General features: G+C 40.0%; 1 protein-coding gene across 1 annotated transcript; it reads right to left on the reverse strand.

Annotated features, from left to right (window-relative positions):
• Nucleotides 1-554: 554 nt before the first annotated feature.
• On the reverse strand, nt 555-22,573 carry MTPAP (mitochondrial poly(A) polymerase). Its single transcript, XM_074833254.1, is given in 10 exon segments — nt 555-7,396; nt 7,399-7,711; nt 9,413-9,486; nt 9,589-9,681; nt 10,863-11,089; nt 13,031-13,242; nt 18,542-18,766; nt 19,099-19,332; nt 19,868-20,040; nt 22,389-22,573. Coding segments are annotated over 10 exon segments (1,797 nt in total). The 5' UTR covers nt 22,564-22,573; the 3' UTR covers nt 555-7,325.
• Between the last annotated feature and the right edge of the window lie 6 nt (nt 22,574-22,579).

Genomic DNA, 22,579 nt, shown 5'->3' on the forward strand with positions numbered 1-22,579 from the left:
ACATGTGGGATAAAATTAAATCAAGACAAACAGAGACGCCCATATTCCCCCTTTATAATTTGTAAGGATACAAGGCAAGATTTTTGCCAGGACAGAGTTCAGGAACTTTAGATATCCTGCTAGAAAAAAATTCTTCTCTCCCCTATTAAGAGATATCTTCCAGAGTTTGTCAGACATCCAAAATATTATTTCTGCTCTCTTCATTAGAAACCATGATTTGTAAGTGACAGAGACGTACTCTTCACAGACCACCATCTACTTAAACAAATTATTAATCATAAAGTGATGCTGGAATGCCAGAAATGCTACATCTCCAACCATGACTCGACAGCAGTTGGTCTGACCTTTGTTTTGCTTGGAAAATCCCCAAAGTTAAAAACCTGTTGGGTGGAAGCTGGCTGACAACCTGGTTGGCTTTCTCATGGTTTTGTTTTCTTGCTTTTTTTGGTGAGCTCTTTAGACTTAGTTCCCTGGACACTGAGATCAACAGTTCAAAACCACTGCTCTACAAAATGCATCCTTGTTTCAGTATACCACAAACCTCTGCCCACATCTGAGGAAGGAAAGCGCCAGATATTTTATTCTTTATCTCACCAAAGACTTCAACAGCACAAGGGAACAGCAACGTACTGAACAAATACAGAGGAGATTTTTTAATTTATCTTCTAGAAGAAATATAAAATTAATTGCTGCAAAACATCTGAAAGATTGAAAATATTGTGTACAGTAAAAGGGGGAAGCAAAATTGTACAGCCTAAGTGGGAGAAGTGTGAAAGTCTGTTGCTATCTGTAAGCATTTGCATTTTTGGGATAACTGAAAGTGATAATATTCCACATTCCTAAGCCAACTGCAATGCAAACCCTCTTAAACATGGATTTTAGTGCAGAACTGTAACAGCTAAGGTCTTTAGTGTCTCAACAAAACAGATCATAGTCATTTCAAATGAGACCTTACTTTGCAAGCTCAGGTGTCAAGCAATTATAGCAAACCCTGTTTTGATACGTGTCCAAAGATAATTTTCAAAAGGAAGAAGTATGAATCACCTTAAGATCCACAGAACAATTCTCTAGATTGTATTTTTGGAGTCACAAAATCTCTGAATGGAGTCAGTAATGCTCCTTTTTTATTTACTGCAGTGGCTATATACTTACCCTCCCATGTATTGGATATTGTAATTTCCATTCAGTATGCTCTCCCAAATCCCATCCTTTTATAAAAGTAGTGCACCACTGGGAGGACTACAGAAAATTAAGAGAGGAAAACTGGTTCGAAGAGACAAGGCAGCGTTCCTTGTTACTGCTGGATTGTTACATGTGTTGCTTTCCACTGTATAATTATTTTTGATAATTAATGTAATAGTAATTATAATTTATATAATTACTTGAAATGCAAAGCATTTATGTTTTCTCCCAGTTCTTTCTCTCATCCTGAAAATCTTTAGCAGTAGCTCCTAGAGAAGGACTCTAGAAAACCAAACTTAGGATGTAAATATTCAGAAAGAATTTAAATAATACTGCTTTTCAACCTAACAATCCAACTTCTAACATATATACCTTTTCTCTGCAGGAAAGCAGAGTCTTGCCTGTGTCCAACATGAGAAAAAGCAATACAGAATTATGGGAATTGTTCCATCCCGTGGAGTCAGCAACACAAATGGGAGGCTATGCCTTAGTAATTTGTGGGGCTTTTACCTCCCCCATTGGGCTGCAAGGATAATACCTAGAAGACATATTCTGGGAGTTGTTCCATGCAAGATTCCTGTACAGGGCTGCACTGTTTACATTGACTACAATTCTGTATGCACAAGAGAGCTCAGCATGGGAACAAAAGCCTATCTCTGAAGTCTTTCTGTGCAATGAATTGAACATAGTCTTCCCCATAACAACAGGGAAACCAGAAATAATTTTGAAGGGTAAAGAATCTCTAAAAAAATTTGCAGGGAACTGCTACTTTCTAATACCACAGACTGTATTAAACAAGTCTCTTAAATGAACAGACTTCCTAAAAATACATGCTCAGTATAGGTGAGGTCCATGAAGTCCAGCTAACTGATCCCTCTACAGGCCCTGGAAAAGGCAGTATGGAGACTCAATCTACACAAGAAATTAACAAGTTGAAAAAACTTACATTGGGATGTGAGAGCCACATTTTAAAAACTACCCATTTCTTGAATGCAGCTGTATTCACTATTGCTCCACAAAGTACTATGGGTCAAATGAAATATTATTTTTTACAGATCAGACGGGGAGGGGGAAAAGAAGCAGAAAGGTACTGCACAAGAAAGCAAAACAACCCTCTACTTAAAGAAAGTATGAGATACAGGTCTGCAAAAGCAGTGGATCAAGATTTTCAACTAAGAGGATTTATGGAAGAAGAGGTTTTATCTCCAGGCACAGGTTAGCCTTGTATAAATCCTAACCCTTGTTTTAAACAAACTGACCCCAAATTACCCACGACATTTAGAAGAATTTTGTACTAGAAGAGAACCTTGGTGGTAATTTTGTGATAAGCAAGACAAAGCATTTGGAAGGGAGAGCTTTCCAGTGAACAAGATGATTTAAGTTTGAAAAACTTCCTAATTGTTGATTTATCAGATCCCCAAAGCATCCCAGGCTGGAAATCCTAAACTTGCTTCAGTTGAACTTGGCATAGACCTTTAACTAGTTTGTTAGCAAAATTATTTAAATAAAGGTTGTCTATCTTTCCTTTTTCCAAAGGTACAAAATTGTGTCAAGTAAAAAGATTGCCTGTACCCCCCTGAGAGTATAAACTAAAGTGAACTGAGAAATAGATTTACAAAAACTAAGACATACTGTTATAAGAACACATTTCTTCAATGACCCCAGATCCAGCACGAGCACGGAGTACAGCTATGCTGCACCTGAGAGCCCAGCTGGTCTGGACCCAGAAGTAACAGAGCACCAGCAATGTGCCAGATCCAAGCTGACAAGCTCTGCTGGGCAAGAGAGTCCAAGGACACAGTGCTGCATCTCCAGGACTTTTTGCTTCCACACCTGCACGTGTCTCTGTGTGGTGTTACGTGCTCCTCTGCGGATGCACCAGCACAGCTGAGGCTAGCTCAGATGTTTCCATCATGCTCCCCTGTGGCAGCACAAATGTATTTTCTGCTGCTTTTCTGCAATGCCAATCTGGTACTCACAACCTCTTATTTTCCTGCAGATCCTTTTATAAATTGATTTTCAGGCAGGATTTGAGTGTCATGGGGCTTCTGTAAGCTGGATAAGAGCAGTGGTCATATCAAGGCTTTCAGCTAGGAACAATATAAGGGATGACAATTATAACCCACAGTTAAGCAAGGCAGCGGTGAACATGGATTGAAAGCAAAGGATACAGGGCGATTGGAACAAGAGGGACCTCAAGAACAATAAAATAGGATGAACATGCACCCACCTCAGATGTACAGATGCAAATGTGTGGCAGCCTGGGGAACAAGCAGGAGGAACTAGAGCTCCTCGCACTGTTACTACAGCCCTGTTGGAATAACAGGTATGGTGGGAGAGCTTGTATGTGGTGGGAACACCGTGATGGATGGATACAAGTTCCTCAGGAAAGACTGCAAAGGAAGAAGGAAAGACTGGGGGGGCTCTTTACATGAAGGAGCAGCTTTGTGATGGATGGCAGTCTGATTGAGAGCGTGGGTCAGGATCAGAAAAGAAGCCAGTAAGACTGACAAAGACGTGGCAGTGTACGTCCACAGACCAGCCCATCAGGGTGATGAGGACAGTCAAGCACTGGAAGAGGTTGTCTGGAGAGACTGTGAAGTCACCATCCTTGGAGATTTTCAAGGATTGACTAGATGGAGCCCCAAGGAACCTGGTCTGATCTCACAGCTGATTTCACTTAGGGAGGAGGCTGGATCAGAGATCTCTTCCAACCTGAATTATACTGTGATCCAAAGTCTAAAGGACAGAATCCCAAGCAGGAACTGTAGTTTTGAAATTGAGGCAGAGGAACAGAGCATCTGCTATCAGCCAAGCAGTCTCAGTTTTGTGACTGTGTCTTAGCCACAAAGCATCACACACAGATGCTCACCCAGCAGCCAACTGTAGACCAAGGCTGCAGGTTCCCAGGAAGCTCCAGAGGAATGATGGAGCAGTGGCAGTTGCATCAGAACCCATTCCTGCAACTCTTGTGAGCATCAAACATCTAGGAAAAAAAAAAATCCTGGCAACAAATGTTAACTTGATGTTAATGTCCCAAAGAACATTTTCTCAGGCCAAGGAACTTCTAAATGTTTTCAGTTTCCCTGACCAGTTAAGAGACAAGGAATGTGAGACTGCACTAAGAAATATTCCCAGTGAGGAGAAGGGGCAGGGGGGGCAAAAATGTGTTTAATCCAGTGATGTTCTTTACATATGTCCTTCCCAACAATCCTACCCTACAATATAACATATCAGTGCCAAGTTTGAGAAGTAACTAAAACTTACTGCCTCACCCTTGCCAAGACATTGTTTACATGTTTTTGGATGATATGAACAAGCTCTCAAGTCCAGACCATCACCATAGTCCTTTCTTGACAAATATCCAACACTTGTTTTTACTGGCAAAAACATATTGATTGTTTCCAACCATCTTCAATGTGATAAGGCTGCTGCCCTCAGGAAATTATAATCACACCATTTCTCTTGATTTGCTAAATACACCCCCTTCAAGTCTTGGTCCTCCTCTTCTGTCTGGTTCTCTTCCCACAGCTGGCCTCAGTTCCACCAGCATCATGCAGCTCTTCTCCCAGACGCAGCTCATGCTCTAGGGAAGCTTACAGTCGGCTCTCCAGCCCCAGCTAGCAGCCTCCTCTATGAAAGCTGGCAGTCGGGCTTATTTGTATCATGAATGATAGCTGCTCCTCGAAGTCTCCAGGGCTTCGCTCAGCAGCTGGCCTCCAGCGCCCTGGACTTGCAGACATCTGAAACAATCACCTGTGCATTTCCATTGCTACAGCACTGCTTTTGGCTTTTTTCTTTTCTTTTTTCAGAAACTGGCCTGCAGCCATGACAAGGGTTCAGAACTATTCCCACAAGGGACAGGCAGTCTAAACAGAAAAGTGATGCTGAAAGGCGCAGCATGTACAGTAACCATGTTCTGCCCTGCCTTTTAAGGAATACTAAGCAGCTTGAACTCCTATACACATTTACAAATAAAGCAAATAAAATAGCCAAATTCCAAAGTTTATTGGTATTTGACTACAAGTGTCCTGTGTCTAGGTGTCAAAATTCTTGCAAAATCTTTCCTATCTATGTCAGATTGAACCACTGTGAATATAATGCAAGTGGGTATACACTGCCACAGTTCTGCTGTATGCTTCTGTCCCTGATAAGCCATTTTCTTATTACTGCACTACAGTATTACCCACTTTATTTAGCTGGGGGGGGGAAAAAAAAGCACAAGGGCTTGAGTACTGCCCTAATCTTCAAAAAGCTTCAAAGTTTCATTACTGGGGAAACAGCAGAAAATGTATCTCCAGGTTCTGTTAAGATTAAGGTAGCAACAGACTCCTTACAGCATCAGTGCGAAGCTTGATGTCAAAGGCTTTGGGTTAGCACCAATAACAAGTCATAATAAACTTCATACCAGCCTCCAAAAAGAAGTTCACACACTACCACCATTATTTAGGCATAAAACTAAGCTTGAAATTCAAGGCTCAATCTCAAAGAAGTTAATACAAGAATGAATTCCTGTGACCACAATAATGACTATGTGAGTTACTATTCGAGAACACATTTACGAATCAGAAATGGACACATATTATTTTAAATTCCAAATAAACCAATATGGAATTGATCTGTAACAGGGTCTTCCCGCCACTCAAGGTCTAACCCTTTAGTCTGCCAACTGCTGGAAAGTACTTTTCCTTGCCCAATTTTTACAAGTACTTTGGAAGTGTGCATTACTGCCCACAGTATTTCCAACAAATACCTCAGGGAAAAGAGAAAAAACAGTTTTTAACTGTTCAGACTACACCATTATAAAGAGAGTCTACACAAAATCATGTACCACTGCAACATTAAAGAATCTAAAAATATTAAAATAAAACAGTAATTGTCAACATCTATGTTGCATCTGTATGATAATCTCCGAGTTACAGTAATTTCTTGTATGGCATTTCTGTTAAGAACAAAGACAAGTCTGTAGGCTCGTTATCACTGTTTAGTTTCAATGCACAAGGGGCTCTCAAACTGGACAGGTGTAATACTCACAAATGTACCTGGAAAATCTATCTGACATTTGCCTGTGCTCCATTTCCCTTTCTGACTTCCTTCCTTCCTTTCTTCCCTCCCCTCTCCCCACTCCTCTCTTTTGTGCAGATGGACAGAAAACTCAATGCTTTAAGTCCATGAGAAGCATTGACTCTCACTGGCCCAACTGATCTGGAAGGGGGACAGTCACCGTTCTGCTGAATATCTGAAAGGCAAGACTGGGAACAGGCCAGCATGACAGACGATTCCCTATGGATCTCTGGAAGGGACAGATCCCTCTGCGAGGGATAGCAAGAAGGCAACTTTGGTGTTGCCTAGTAGGCAGCAACTTTGAGGAGAGCGACAAGGCAAGAAGGGCATGCAAAAGCCCCACCTGAACCTGAAATACAGGTTTAAAGTGAAGGTAAAGGCAAAATGAGAAACATGAGTGTATATACAAGCGTGGGTGGGAACCAGTCCTATGGGTACAGAAAACAAAAGAGAGTTGACTGAAAAAATTTGAGATCAGGTGGAAAGCATGAGAGCAAAACCACTTTTCCAACACAAAACAGTTGCACTACCCTTAGAGAGCAATGCTTTATGAAACTGCAAACCTTACTATCTAATTCCCTTCTCTTTATTTTGTCTTGGCACTATCTACATGAATGGAAAACAATTGCAAAAATAGATACATGCACTTTGGTTTTACTGGCTTCCAGAACGCGACTGGAATGGAAGCAATGGTTCTAACATTCATCTTCTTTTAAATGGTGGTTTCACTGAAAGGAGGTTGTTTCTTGAGCTTTTACTTAGCATATCATTTGTATATTAGCCAACAGAATTCCCAAAGGCTTTTTCCCATGCTGCTCCTGTCTGTCATTTTTTTTTTTTTAGAGTGCCCAACTGAAGGCTACTTCCAAAATACATCTGTAAAACGTGCATTTGAATGCTCTTCATTCATAAAACAGATGGAAAAGTGAAGAGTAAGGAGGAGAAAAATGTACAGAAAGAAAGCAGACCTGTACAAAAAGCATCACAATGGAAACAGAGGTTGTTTGACTCTCCATTTCACCACAGTAGAAATATTAAAAGTAATGTTATTAAAAGTAATGTTCTTCAGTGTATCACATTCAATTCCTAAAACAGAATATCAGCTGCTGTGTTTCTGTGCTGAAAGTCACTTTTCCACTGCTTTCTGTAGACTGCTTGCACTATTTAACTTTAAAGAGTCCAAGAGGCTTCTGATTGTTTCACTTCCTATTCCTTTCACCCTGTTCTTCATCTTGTTGTGATTACTTTTTCCAAATGGTATCATTAGGGCTGCCAGTCCCCAAGGCTCTTTATTGATCATTCGCTGAGTTTTATCTTCTTTCTGTAAAATCCAGGCAGTTTCCCTGGCCATAGCTACAAATTTCTCCAGCTGTGGCTGATTAACATTCTTGCTGATATTAAGGTCTTGTTCAAAGGGATTCCAGATATAAAGAGGAGACGACTCAGGTTTATTTACTTCCTTTCCCTGCAGACAGTGGAAAGAAAAAGCCAAAGTTGCATATGTGCATTATAGGGTGAGCAAATAACAAATCACTTGAGTTATTACATTAGCATTAGAAGTATTTTGACCTAGTCCAGAACTTTTTGCAAAAAAAATAGTCATTATTAATCAAGTTAATTTTCCCGTCAACTTGACTGTATGACCCCTGTTCTCTGAATTCTTAGTGGTGTTTTTTCTTGCCACATTCAGCCTAGATTTCCTTCAAGGCAAAGGACACACAACTACAGCTTAGCCTGTCTTTTTGGCCATTCTCCCATTTGCTTTTCCACAAACCTCAGACCTCACTCATTGCAACCTCCTACTCCTATCTCCATTTGTGTATGGGCAGCACGAGTGTGTCATATTAACCTGCACAGCCCAGCTTCATAAACTGCTACAAGCACTTAAACTGTTCAAACCATTCGTCTCACAGTGCTCATTAAGAGCTAGTATAACAAAACAAGATTATTGTCTCAGCTTAAATTCCTCCCAGTTCAACTCTGTCTTTTAACTACAGAGCTATTCAGGTCATGGTCCACTTTTGGACACTTGGTACAGTACAGTGCAAGTTGTTGACAACTATGTAATTTGCTATTTAAATGCACTTCCACCTCAATGGTTATCAGTGCTACTTAGCTGACCTGCTCTGTATTGCAGAACCTCTGCAAGCCTTCTACTGCAAGCTCTAGCAGGCACCTACCAGCTACTGCTAGTCCAGGATGTGTCCACATACATGCTACATACATACTTTTGTTCCATGGCCAAGAAGCAGCACAGGCATTGCCCCTGACTAGCTCAGGCTCCAACACGTGTTATGGTTTTGCTTGCCTTTTGTAATGCTTAATGGCAAACAAAAGTTCTCCAGCTTAATGAATCAGTTTCTAGGATCAACCTGCAGTGACAAAAAGAGCTCTTATGCCAGTAACCCACAATGCCCAAGTAGGAAACAAAACACAAACACAAGTGTCCACACAGTGACATGGCACTGAAACCCCCCATCTGGTAAGCAGCCCAGCAGGAACAGGTGTGAGTTAAGGTAGTTACATTTATATATATTTCTATTACACTTGCATGCACACGCATCAATAAACAGCATGACTTAAACATATAAAGTAAACCAAAGTGATAGTGCAGATCTCTTGGCAAGCATAGATGATCATGTTATCCGCCATGCTTACCGAGTTGTAAGTACACTTACTGTAGGCCAATGCAAACTGCAGTAGGAAACTCAAGTGCCAAAAACAAATTTCAGAACTCAGTTGTAAGTTTTAATGCAGACATTGTTTGGGTCTGGACTCCCAACTTTAAATGCAAAGGCTCTTGGCATACAGGGTTTGTCACAGACTTTTGCTATGACATACACGGTGACATTTTAAAAAGTTTTCCTCTCACAGAAGCAAAACACCTTCTACTTTTTAAAACCACCACTTTTATCACAGGGTTGTCAGACAAAAATCATACATCAGAGTTTGTGCTTTCTAACATCTCCAAGTAATGACACTGTAATGTTAATGGTGCTGTAAGTGATTAGGGTCCAAGAGAAAAACTCCCAGTTTCTGGATACAACCAATTTAAATATACTTTGTATATACAATTAAAAAATGACAGAAATTGTTGCTTAGCATATGTAGTTTCTCAAACGGCAGACAGGGAAATTCAATTGATGAGAGATTAAAATTAATTTACCTTTCGAAGATTTATGGAATTCTTTCTGAAATCAAAGTTTCCAAAATATTCAAAAAACTCACCCAATAATACATCTAAGGGAAAGAAAAACAATAGTCATCAGTAACATTAATGGAAAGTTTATTATCAATATGCTCATAAAAATTAAAAAACAAAGTTGATGAAGATTTACCTACCAAGTGTTTCTGTATTTTCTGTAGGTTTAATCTTGCTTAAATCACTAACAAATGAGCAATCATATCCTCCAATTACATGCATGTCTTTGTCATCTGAAACAAAATTCACAGGCATATTTTGAATTGATAAACAATAAAATGCCATTGTATTTAATAAAATTCAGGTAACAGACACGACTGAATTCAGTGAATGCTCACATTAAGTAAATCAAATTAGGAGTTCACAAGTGAACTTTCAGGTTAAGATTCAACTTAAGTGGTTAAAGATTTAAAAGAAAAAAGTCTATGGACAAGCAAGCGAAAAGAAGCATGAGTAAATGGCATATTTTCAAAAGCCTACAGGAATAAGGTATATGATATCTTTGTATCTGTGAAGTTACTTCTTTTAAGTAACAAACCTGTTACTTCTGCATAGAGAGTTTTATTATATACTGAACAGCAGTAATCTTTGAAGTTAATACCTATACGATGGTTTCAAAAAAGTCAGACCCAAAGTGTCCACCGTATTTTTTTTAAAAATTAAGAGAATTAGGAATATTCCTGTAAAATTTCAGGACAGGTGTTTTGTTTTATGTTTAAAAATTCTACAGAATTCTGATGGAAATGCTTGAACTGATTTTAAAGCAACTGAACACAGATCTTTTTCTCCACTCAAAGCTTCTAAGGAAGCATGTCAATAAGCAGAAGGCATGAGTGAGGAATCAAGAACTTGGGGTGTCATACTCTATGCTTTCATTAGATTTACTGAAGATAACACACCCTAAAAGCTATGTATGAAACAGCCAGAACAGCTTGTTTGCAAAGATATAAGAATTATTTGCAGATGGCCTGAACAGTCTCAAGGATATTACAAATTGTGGGGGAAAAAAATAGCCTCTTTTAAACATTTGGTTTCTATAAAACAATACACATCATATCAATCTGCACAAAATCCGTAACAACTGCAGAGACATTTGAGACCTTACAAGTCTTCTAAAAACCAAAATACAAAATAAAGAAAAAACAGCCAGCATGGGAGCATTGAGCAAATGAATGACTTTTAATTATCTCTAAGTAGAATTTAGTATTGTACTGAAAAATGATTTGCCTTTAAAAATGCATTATTTTCACCAAAAAAACCCCTGAAGTAAAACTTGAATATTCCCTCAAACTTCAGGCATACATAATATGCATTAGTATTTGAGAGCATAAAGAAATGATTGTGTTTATTCATCACTTTAGAGAAAACAAATGGGAAAGTCACTTCAATGAACCACATCAACAGCTGTCCTTACCTGCCAGTACTTTAAGTTGGTCTAGTGTTGGAATGATAGGCGGTGATCTCTTCTGCAGAAAAAACATGACCATCATGGTCAGAGAGAAGTTCGTAATCCAGTTACCAGGAGCACTATTTGTAAGTCCATGAACACGGGCCCAACATCGTACACTGAACACTAGTGCTCTTACACGGGAATCAAGACAGCCATAGATATACAAGAGTTCTGAACTTTTTATAGCAATGCTGGAAAAGAAATGAAAGGCAAAAGACAAGTAAATAATGAGAGAATTGTCAAGTACCAGATGCAGTGTTCATTGCTCAGCCCTAGAGCATCAGTTATAAAGGAAGAGGGTATCCATAAAAAAAAAAATTTAACTTCTATGCATTTAAAAAAATAGAAGAGAATGACTGAAATTGTCCAGGATTAAATACCTGGTAGTTTTCCATAATAAGGATACAGTGATGGGTTAAATAATAATGCTGCATTTGCCCTGTCTCCTGTTTCCTTGTTCCACATCACATTGGAAGAAAAAAAAAACAAACAAAATCAAAAAACCACCATCAAGTACCCACGAGTGAAACTATGCTGAATCAAGGTGAAAAAACACCTTAGCTAAAATTGCCTTTGAGGTACATTAGACAATATCTCTATCCTAATATATAATAAAATAGAACTAGAACTTCTTTTACAACTTTAATCTAAAAAGTAATAAAATAATGCACTGAATACATGAAGTGCAGACACACAATGCAATTTTCAAAACAAGTCAGTTTGGTAATTTTCAAATTACTGATGTTTGGTCCTGCTGAAAAAGCAACTACTCTGGAAGGATAAATCTGATGGATCAGTTTTTATAGGCTTCATCCTATGGTCGTATGCAGTGTACAAATGGGAGGGCAAAAAGCAGGGGAAAAAAATGGAAGCACAGTTTGAGAGCAAAACTTACTTTGGGGTCAGTTTTACTCTAAAGGGCTTGTTGAACCACAGCTGCAGGGGTTTTTACTCCCAATCTTGCACTGAATTCTTCTAAAAATCCACCATGGCATTTTTGGGGAAGTTTACCATGTCAAAGTTTTGTTAACACCTGGACTTCTAAAGTTTCCACTGTGAAGTGCTTCCTTGTGTCCACAGAGGTTTGTTATTACTCCAGATGATAACAAGACAACGCACACAGCCCCAACCAGGCAAACTGTCAGCAGAGAATTACAAGGAAGTTTGCACAGAACTGCATGCTGACTTTCGCTGTGGCCACATATACAAAAGTAGTTTTATTGTAAGATATTTGCTCAGTACTGCCTTAACAACTCCTGCATATTCTGAAACAGAACTTCGGGTAATTCAGAAAATTCAGTCTACGTTCTGATGGTATCTAATGTAGACAAATCACAAAATCTGCACTCAAAGTCGTATGAAAAGTATTCTGGAAGATAATCACTCATGTTTTACTATTCCCTAACAACAATGAAAAACTCATTTTCGATTATGTACCCTTATGCCAGGCCTATGGATGTATACTGGATTAAGGTGGGTACTTCTTAATAAAATAACTGACAGCAAAATAAATTATATGCTTTACTATCAACCAAAGAGAGCAAGCTGGAAGAGGAAAAATAGATGCCAAGAGAGGTATTTTTAAGAAGCCTGCTCCCTCTATTGGGCAGTGTTGTGAAAGGTCCTAAATGACAGTAACACTTTAGACTCCATTTTCTGATGCAGTGAGTTCGTTTAGCATTCAGGATACCTTGTCAGCAAACAGGTGGGTGCAGACCCTTATGATTTAAAAAGGACACCAAAATAACTGCAAGCCAAATTACTGAATATTAACACAATGGAGATGCTTAATCTGAAAAGCAATCAGAAAAAGGCTGTCTGTATACTCATACCCATGAAGGGAAGTAATGAGTAATGAACATTGCCTTCTAATTCCTTATAAGCCAGCCTTACTGTATAGAGTGATTTAAGTCTTCAGTTTCAGCTAGCAAGCATTTCCTATGCTGGAGAAAGATATTTTAAGCACATTAAAACCTAAGCTCTAGAAGTCAAAAATACCCTTTTTACTTTCAGAGCCAACATTCACATTTGTTAAGAACATAGAAAGGAGTAGACTAAACAGTTTTCATTACAGGTTTTCAGAACATAAGTACATCAGTATTCTTCGTAAACTTCTTAAAACCAGGTCTCACCTGTTGCTCACTGACAGATCACACTGGAATCCTGTCGGTTGATGGGAAAATTTCACCAGAGGGCAGCGAGCATTGAGTATCTTCTGTACGCTCACACATCCAGGGCCAAAATTATCAAGGCAATCACCAATCACAGAAAGAATTTTCTGATTTGCTAATCTTTCAGATGGTAATCTTTTCATCTGATACTCCATTTCGAAGGGACCTTTTTTCTAACACAAAATTTTAAAAGTAAACTGTTAGTTCTGGAACCAAAGAGGCATTTAAGAATACTTCTAAAAGACTACACCAGTTTGCAAAGGAGTCTGTACAGTGAGAGACTGAAAGACGAGAATTATTCAAAGCAGCCCACAGAACTTTAAAAACGCAAAAACATACTGCTTTCTCTTCTATATTCTTTTTCACTGATTCAATTTTTCCAGGTTAACAGTGATTAACTTACTGTAAAGTTACTTGTTCAGATGAGAGTATAATACTACTACATCCCACTATTGCCTAAAACAAGTAATTCTGGAATTCCCAAGAGAGCGTATATCCTCTGACTAAAAAATACAATTAAATTAAAAAGAGGGGCAAAACACAACCAAACTACCATTAATTTCAAACCACCAGTAATTCCATTTCAATTCTTCAAAGAACAATGTGTTATTAGATATAGCAGTCTTTTTCATTTAAAAAAAAATTTAGCATGCAAATTGCTTAATCCATCAAAATGAAGGTAAATTTCTGTAAGACTTAAAATAATCACATCACAGTTTTTCTGACAAATAAAAAAACCCATGGAGATGTATTTTGACAACATCAGACATGAATTTTCCTGTAGATCTCTAAATTGTCATATTTGTAGTTTATACCTCAATAAAATAACTTCATACCTATTAAATCTTTGTTCTCTTTATAGTCTCTCTACATTTTTAAGCCTCAGCTAATTTTGCTTGTTAATCCAGTATCTGACACTGACTTACCCTCCCCCTTGGAACATGTCATGGGTGAACGCATACTATACAAATAGCACTATGCAGTGACCTAACTAGTCCTCTGAGACTCAGAGGAGGTTACTTTTGTTGTCATCAGGTTAGCTAGTGCAAAGAAAACATGCACTCACAGACATGCAAAACAATTCAGAAGTTATGGACCTTGCAGCCTTTCCCATGAACTCACTTCAGGTGCTGAATTTCTGAGTCGCCCTGGCAATCACTGAGGCTCCCCTCTCACCAACAGCTGTCCAGGCAGCACGTGTGTTGGAACGTACTAGGAGAGAGGTCCCTAATCATATTTGGCCATGCAGCTGCATGCTACAACAGGGCTGGCTCACAGTGAAAGGAGCCTGTAACTATCAACACCGAGGTAGGTAACAGGAAAGAAAAAGATGGGGACTCGGCCAACATGTAGGTGTGGTGGCGTTCAGACCTTTATGTTTGCGACAAAAATCACAACATGCCTTCCCAGACAGCAGCTCAATCTCTCAAAAACTGAATGAAGACTTTTTTATAATGATAAAACAGACACTTAATAATTGATAGGACCTTCATATGTAGCTTTGGTGCCAGTGTTGGGGGATGAAGTACTGATACACTTGCCTCAACCCAGTGGTTCTCCCCCTGTTCTTGCCATGTTGCTCCGAACAGCAAATGTAGGTACTACTTTGGGGTAAATTGATATAGTACACTCAGCAAGAAGAATAACTGTTTTCACACAAAAACTGTTTCTCTAAAAAATATCACAGAACTCTGTTTTAAGTCATTCACTAATCTCCCAAACTCCTCACCTGTTAAAAACACCCTATCAGTGGTCAAACACTGTGCTGATAATCCACTCTTCGTAAAGAATGCTCCCGCTTTTGCTGCTTTTTTAATTCACAGCTAGTAACCAGTTTACCATAAGACTCAAAAAACGTTACTTAATGTAAATAGGTGCTGAAATGCCTGGTCCTCCTCCACTGCTGGTACCTCCTGAAACGCTGCAGTAGTAAAGAAATCAGAAGATACCCTTTCCACTGTGGCTGTATCATCTTATAACTAAAGCTACCTCCCCTTGTCTTCACTTGTTTTAAGACAGTCAATTTATGTATACTAGTAAGACAGTTTGCCAGGGAGGATATCATTATCCCTATAAATCACACTGCCAACTACATGAGACTTTTGCTTTCCTCTGAAGTATTGTCTATTGCCTATCATAGGAGATGCACCCAACATCTTGTTTCCCTACTGTATTGGGTTTACATGGCAAGGTTTTGGTAGTGGAGGAGCTGCAGAGGTGGCTTCTGTGAGAAGACACCAGAAGTTGCTCCTCATGTTGAACAGTGACAGTTCCAGCCAGCTCCAAGACAGAGTAGCTGCTGGCCAAAACTGAGCCCATTGGCAATGCTGGGGGCACCTCTGTGATAACTTAATTAAGAAAGGGTAAAAAAACACTGCACAGCAGCTAGGAGAGTAATAACAATGTGAGAGAAACAACTCTGCAGATACTAAGGTCAGTGAAGAAGGAGGATGAGGAGGTGCTCCAGGCGCTGGAGCAGAGATTCCCTAGAAGACTACGGTGATGCAGGCTGTCCTGCAGCCCATGGATAACCACAGTGGAGCACATATCCACCTGCAGCCCATGGAGAACCCCACGCCAGAGCAGGTGGAAGTGCCCTGAAGGAAGCTGTGGCCCATAGAGAGCCCACGCAGGAGCAGGCTCCTGGCCGGAGCTGCAGGCCATGGAGAGGAGCAGGTTTTCTGGCAGGACCTGTAACCCTGTGGGGAACTCACATTGGAGCAGTCTGTTTCTGAAGGACTGTACCCCATAGGAAGGACCCACACTAGAGCAGTTCTTGAAGAGCTGGGGCCTGTGGGAGGGATCCCATGCTGGAGCAGGGGAGCAGCACGAGGAGGAAGGATCAGCAGAGACAAAGCTTTATGAACTGACTGCAATCCCCATTCCCCATCCCCCTGTGCCACTTGAGGGGAGGAGGTAGAAGCGCTGGGGGTGAAGTTGAGCCTGGGAAAAAGAGGGTGGTGGTGGGAAGATGATGTTGGGTTTTTTATTTCTCACTATCCTACTCTGTTATTAACTGGCAATTAAATTGATCTTCCCCAAGTTGAGTCTGTTTCGCCTGTGACGGTAATCGGTAAGTCACCTCCCTGTCTTTACCTCGACCCACAAGCTTTTTCACCTTATTTTTGCTGCTCATCCCGCTGAGGAGGGGGGAGTGAGAGCACAACTGGGTAGGCAGCTGGAGGCCAGCCAAGGTTAACCCACCACACCTACAAAGCACAAAGCTCTCTAGGTGCTAGCACCTTAGTCTCCCATTTTGACTATGCTTGATTTGAGACCCAAGAGTTGCACTAATGGTTTCTACACTTCTTCAGAGGACAATGCTCTAACGTACCTTGATGCAGCAGATGTGCCCATGTTTTAATGCTTCAAAATTTCAACAAAACCAAGAAGATCATCAACTTTAATGTGTAAAGACACGTAAGGCAAGAGCCTCACTGAACCACACAGAGGATAAGTATGCCACACAGCTTATTAACCTATCATGTAACCTGAAAACGTATGCTCAGATAGTATCCCTGTTGGCTTTTGCTCCAGCATCCCCATAGTAATGTCTGTCAACCATCCACAAGCAATCACAACTGCTAGTAACCCCATCCATCATCGAGTAACTCTAAAGTTCATAACAGAACTCTTATTTCTACAGAGGATGAATACTAAAGAAAACAGCTAGTTACAAAACATACTTTGAAAACAGATGTTTTATACTTGAAAGCTTTTTCCTTCAAAATTTAAGCGGTAACTTCACTGTTTAAATGTAAAAGGTTCCTAGATTTTAACACTTCCCACACACGCACGATGCTCCCACTCTTCAGCCAACATACTTGCTTTCATTGTCTTTGATCACTGCAATACTACTAAAAAGTATATAAATTTGAAGGGGTATTTCTTTAGAAGTGACTTACGTGGCAATATACAAATTGTACAGAAAAGCTAACAGAATTTTCAGTCTTCAAAAGCTTAAGCCCATTGCAGGTTTTTTTTTTTTTTTTGCTTTTAAGGAAAACAAAGCTAGTTTTTCCCAAACTGTCACCACACAAATAAAAAGAAAAGTTTTCAGAACGCCACAATCACGTACTTAATTACCCATTCAGAATCCATGAAGAATCCCAACTTCTCCACAGGGCATTTCTGATTCAACTCTCCCTTCTTCCTATCTTGATTCTCATCTCTCTCTTTCATATTTCGTTCTCCAATCCGAAAGGATATTTACACTGTCCACAGTCAAAAAACAGCAGCAAAGGATAAGATCCTTCCAAAAACACCTTGTCTAATCCCTTCCCATTCCTCACGTCGACACGCACATGGACTGAGACACAACCTACTCTAAATAACAATTACAATTTGAAGTTGCTCAAATACCAACACTAAACATGTAAACTTGGTTACACAGTGCAGATTTCCGAATCATCGCACGGGTAAAGCCATGATTAAGATGAAATTTAATATGTGCATTGAAAAAGGCAATATTGTTGACTGAATATTGTTTCCTGGCAGTCTTGTAACCCTCCGGCTTCTCGAGATAGCGATGCAAATTCTGTACTTCTGTCAGAAAAGCAAGTGAGTGTATTTCAGTTTCAAGCCTCTACACTTGCTTAGTAATCACCACTTGTCTTGGTGCTTACTGTTGTATTATCAGTGAGACATTTGAATAATTATGAAGTATCTTATGAAAACTCTGACAACTGAAAGTATCTGCATTGATCTGGCTCAGTTCCTGTTTTGCTCCTGGGTTCTGGGCCCCAAAGCACCTACAGTTCACATATACCAGCTTATCCTCAGGTTCCTTTCAGAAGTAAGCTAACTAATTCCCTTCACAATGAAAATCAGGTGCTGTTAACACGGTAATTTTCTCTGGACAGACAACACAAATATGAACATGTCTGCCACCTGCAACCATGCACCAATACTATCCCACATCTTAAACTTTCACACCTTCACACACTCTTATGTGTGTATATATGTATATAAATATGCACCCCTGTACATAATTCAGTATCTTTTCTGTAGCATGAAGTCAAGTCTTTAAACTAAGGAAAAGAACCCGACAAACCTCCCAAAATGCACATGCACACACAGGCATAAAACCATGAAAATGAAAGCCAAGCTTTAAAACAGCATGGATGAAGCCCAGCAGCTCCAGAGAAGAAAACACAGCAATAGGATGGGAAGGTCTGACATTGCTGAATCAATTTTGGAGGATGAGGGGTTTTTTCACAGTGAAATTCACCCTAACAGTATAAAGTAAATGCCAAGTAATTTTCTTCCTATTGTAAGGAAAGATCTCTTTCATGACACGTCCATCTTTTGAAAGTCTTCAAATACAGACATTCAAATAAACTTATTCAGAGTCTATAGTATGAACTCATATAAAACCTAAATATAAACAAACTGATTCCTGTGTGTGAAACAGCAAATGAGCTGCACTGCTGAAGAAATCCAACAGACTGAAGATGCACAGAATAATCTTACCATTTTTGTAGCATGCTTTTGTGTGTCATGGAAGTCCAGAAACATGTCCACATCACATCCCAATTTGCCAAAGGTGTTGACTGAAGAGCCAAATGGCCTTACCACGCTGTCGGGAAAATATGCACGTGCGAAATCCCGAACCAGAGAACAGGCCAGAAATCGGAGCCTGATATTTTCTTCTGTAAGCTGATACTCATTCAGTAGAATGTACATCTGACTGCTTATCTAGTTAAGAAAATAAATACTGTAAAAATACAATGACCCATCTTCTACCTATTAACGTATATTTTCATCTACTTAATATCACTGCAATTAGAAGATTTTTTTAAATCTCAAACAGGTTTATTTTATACAGAAAAAAATTATTTTGACAATTAAAATTACTGATTTCATCTATTTGTTTCAATGTAGGAGAACCATTCATACAAAATTCTAACAGGGGTTAATTATTTTTTTTTTTTTAATAAATTGCTTTAAAAGTTGCATATGACCACTTGCAAATCTGAAATGGACATGGTTCATTTTTAATTGAGAGTGATGCAGAAACCTCTACTTACACTGTCTGCATGACAAAGCTTTTGAATAAGGTCTTTCACTGGAATGTGAGACTGAGGAGAGAGGTGAACTGGTGTCTCTTCAGCAGCTTGACTCACTGGGTTTTTCAGCATGAAAGTAAAAAGTCTAGATTTAAATGGGACAACATGATGCTCTACAGCACTTGGGATTCCAACAGCATCCTGCAACGAGGCTATACTGTTCTTTTCCGAAAATTCTATTAAAGCATGGATACCCTAAAACATTAAGAATGGAAATAGACAAGGTTAGATAAATGCATACAAGCCTTGAACTGATTGTACTGATATTATTCAGACAGTTTAATATGACGGTCCTGAAGCTGAATGCTAGGTTCTGTACCTCAAGACTTTTAGACACTTTTTCACAAGAAATCAAAAATATTTAAGACATGCTATTCTTGGCAGTAAGCACTAAACATAAAAGTTGTAAAATCTATTTATCTTCACAACTGTAATGCGCAAGAAACATAAAAAAGAGTTAGCTCTATTGTTAGAACAATGAACAGTGCTATGTAAAAGTTTAGAAGGTTTAGTGCAAAACAGGTTGCTAGCTATCCCTTTGAGGTGTTGCTTAGCCGACAGATGAATAAAAATCTGTTGCTCAGCAACTTCCAAACATTAGCAAAGATAAAAACCAATTTAATATACTAATTATTTATATATAAATTGCTTAACTTTCATGTATGAGGCCTTGACCAAATGCTGGCATTTCTTTTTGTCTAAGTCTAGATTTTAATTGTTAAATACTTACACGATTTTCAAACAAGAAATGACTCTTAATGTTTCCATGACTGGATAAATACTGCAATAATTTCTTTTCGTTAAGTTTTGGTGGGCACTTAATTAAAATAGTCCGTTCTGCTTGCTCCAATCGTTCTGTTTGGACCTCAGCGAATGTCTTCTTTCTGATATTGACTTCAGCATCTGTGAGAAGAAATGAGCATCAAGGCTCTTCTATATAAACAGATTTTAAAATTATTTTTGTATACTTAAATCTCTTCCTCTGGATTGAACAACTGAACAAAGGTTTGTCCTGGTTCTCTAAAGGGGTACAGCATAAGAGAAAACAATCAAGAATGAATGAAAGACACAAACATAAGTGTATGTCTCTCACAAATGCATACATTTGTAAGAACAAGGAATAGGAAACGTAGGAAGAAAACAATACTGACTTCCCTTGATGCCACAGGAAACTTGATGATACAAGGAATCTTTGCTCTTCTTTGATTTGCTGTTCACCATCAAAAAACTCAGCACACACACAGTCAGACTCTGCGTACAAGTCTGGAAATACCAGCTACGGTATGAGGCGGAGCTAGACCTTTGGCAAGCTGCACTGAAAAGATAATTTCTCTCAGTTACCACAAAACCAGCACTTTCACCTTTGGAACAATTCAACACTTGCTTATTTTCACAACTCACCACCTTCTTTTACAGTAAACTCCTACTCAAAATTTCTGTTTAATACTATTCTTTCATCTACTACAATAAACCCATATATCAGTCATATCTCGCCACACTACTGGCAAGCTATATTGTTGCTGACAGACTACGGAATTAACATGGAAATGAGACATGCCGGAACATCCAGAAACACAGAAACTTTCTTCTTGATTGCATATAGGCAAAGGGGCCATGACTCAAATCTGAAATCATAATCACTTCCCTGCATAACTCTCAAACTAATCCACTGACCACATCACATTACCAGAACCTGTGAAGCTATTACCTGTTAATACTGGCATTTGTAATTCAGATTGGGAGGCTGGAGAACATGCAGTTCTCTGCAGCTACTACCTGCTAACAGAGATGCAACAGAGCGCTCTTCATTCTATGTTTTTGATTTTGAGGAACCCATGGGATATTGTGGCCTCAAGAAAATCTTCTAATGACATTTGCTAGTGTTATCTTTTTAAAAACTCTTTTATTTTACAAGTTTATGGAGCTCTCACAGAGGCTTGTAAGTAATAACCTAAGTACTTGTTTCAATAGCTTAGTTTTATATAGTATTTTTTATCAGAAGACCAAAGAAGCGCTTTATGAAGATGATAATATCCTGTTTTCCATAGGGGCATGAAGTGTGAAGCCACTGAGATGCAGAAAGAACAAGTCCCGTGGACGAGTGCCACAGTCAGGAGATGAACCCAGATCTTCTCACTCCCACAGTTCTCTGCATTAGGCCAGAACAGCTATGTGATTCTTGCCTAATTTACAACCTGTACATGCTTAGTTACTATAGCTGAAGACATGCTCTGATGTCTCTTCCCAACTCTGCTGCCATTTGCACAGTCCAAGCATAGCACAGATGCAGATGGTGGTTGCAAGCATTTCAGATGCATGAGAGGCAGTCCACTTTGCTTTCATTCCCCGTTCCACACAACACCTCCAGTTAGTGCCAGAGGTTCACAATTAGTTGAAAGAGGTATACACCAGCACTGCTGCTGGAAGAAACAGCCCCATCCTCCACGTGGTGCTCGTACATGTTCTAATGGTGTCCTCTGCACACTGATGCTAATGCAAGCATTCACATAGCCATGTAGCAAACCAGGTGAGACTAATGATCAAATGTATACATCAAAACAAGAATGATTAACTGAAATCTAGAATTGTTCCTTAATCCAGTCTGCTGCATATTTGTCAGTACAAGGATACGAATAGCAAAAGACTGCTGGTTTTGTGAAACTGTGATAATACAGCCTAATCTTCTCCTCTCTTTAAAAAAAGGTTGCTACCTAATGTTTTTCAAGCTCTGAAACATGAACGTAAGTAGAAGTGCAGGCCTCAGTCTCACAAATGCATTAACTGTGAGTTACACGGTACACCCAAGATACAGCACATCAACAACGTGCTATTTCTTGGCTTGTCCTTACAGACACGGCAACAACCAAACGTCTCTTATGTCTTTTTAATGGGGTCTCTCTGAAATAACCACCGTCACTTACCTTACCTCTAGCTGGTATCTACGTTTAATAAACCATGTCCCAAACAACAATAGTGGATTCCGGCCCCCTGGACTGCGGCCGGGGAGGCACGGACCGACCTCGCTGCCATGGGGATGCCCCCGGCAAGGGCTCCCCGGGCCCTGAAGGGCAGCAGCACATCGTGCCCGGGACGCCAGTAATGCCCAGGCGCCTCTCCCGGAGCCGAACCGCCCACCGCAAACACCCACCCCCCCCGCCTGACCTCATCGCCCCCCTGGGAGAAACAGCCGTGCCGCTCCGGTCCCACACGGCGGCCCGGCCCTGAGGGAAACATGGTGCGGTGACCCCTACCTTCACCCGCCTCCTCGGCGCCGGCTGTCCGCGGCGCTCTCTGCACCGCGGCACCGGAGGAGCCGAGACGGGCCTGCCCGCGGCCCGCGCAGCCGCCGACCACCGCCGCCAGGCCGGGGAGGCGCAGGCGGCCCCGCATCAGGGACAGCGCCCGCCCGCCCGCGCGGTGCGCCATTACCGGGCCGCGCCAC

The sequence above is a fragment of the Strix aluco genome, chromosome 1, assembly GCF_031877795.1.
Source record: "Strix aluco isolate bStrAlu1 chromosome 1, bStrAlu1.hap1, whole genome shotgun sequence".
Taxonomy (NCBI): Eukaryota; Metazoa; Chordata; class Aves; order Strigiformes; family Strigidae; genus Strix; species Strix aluco.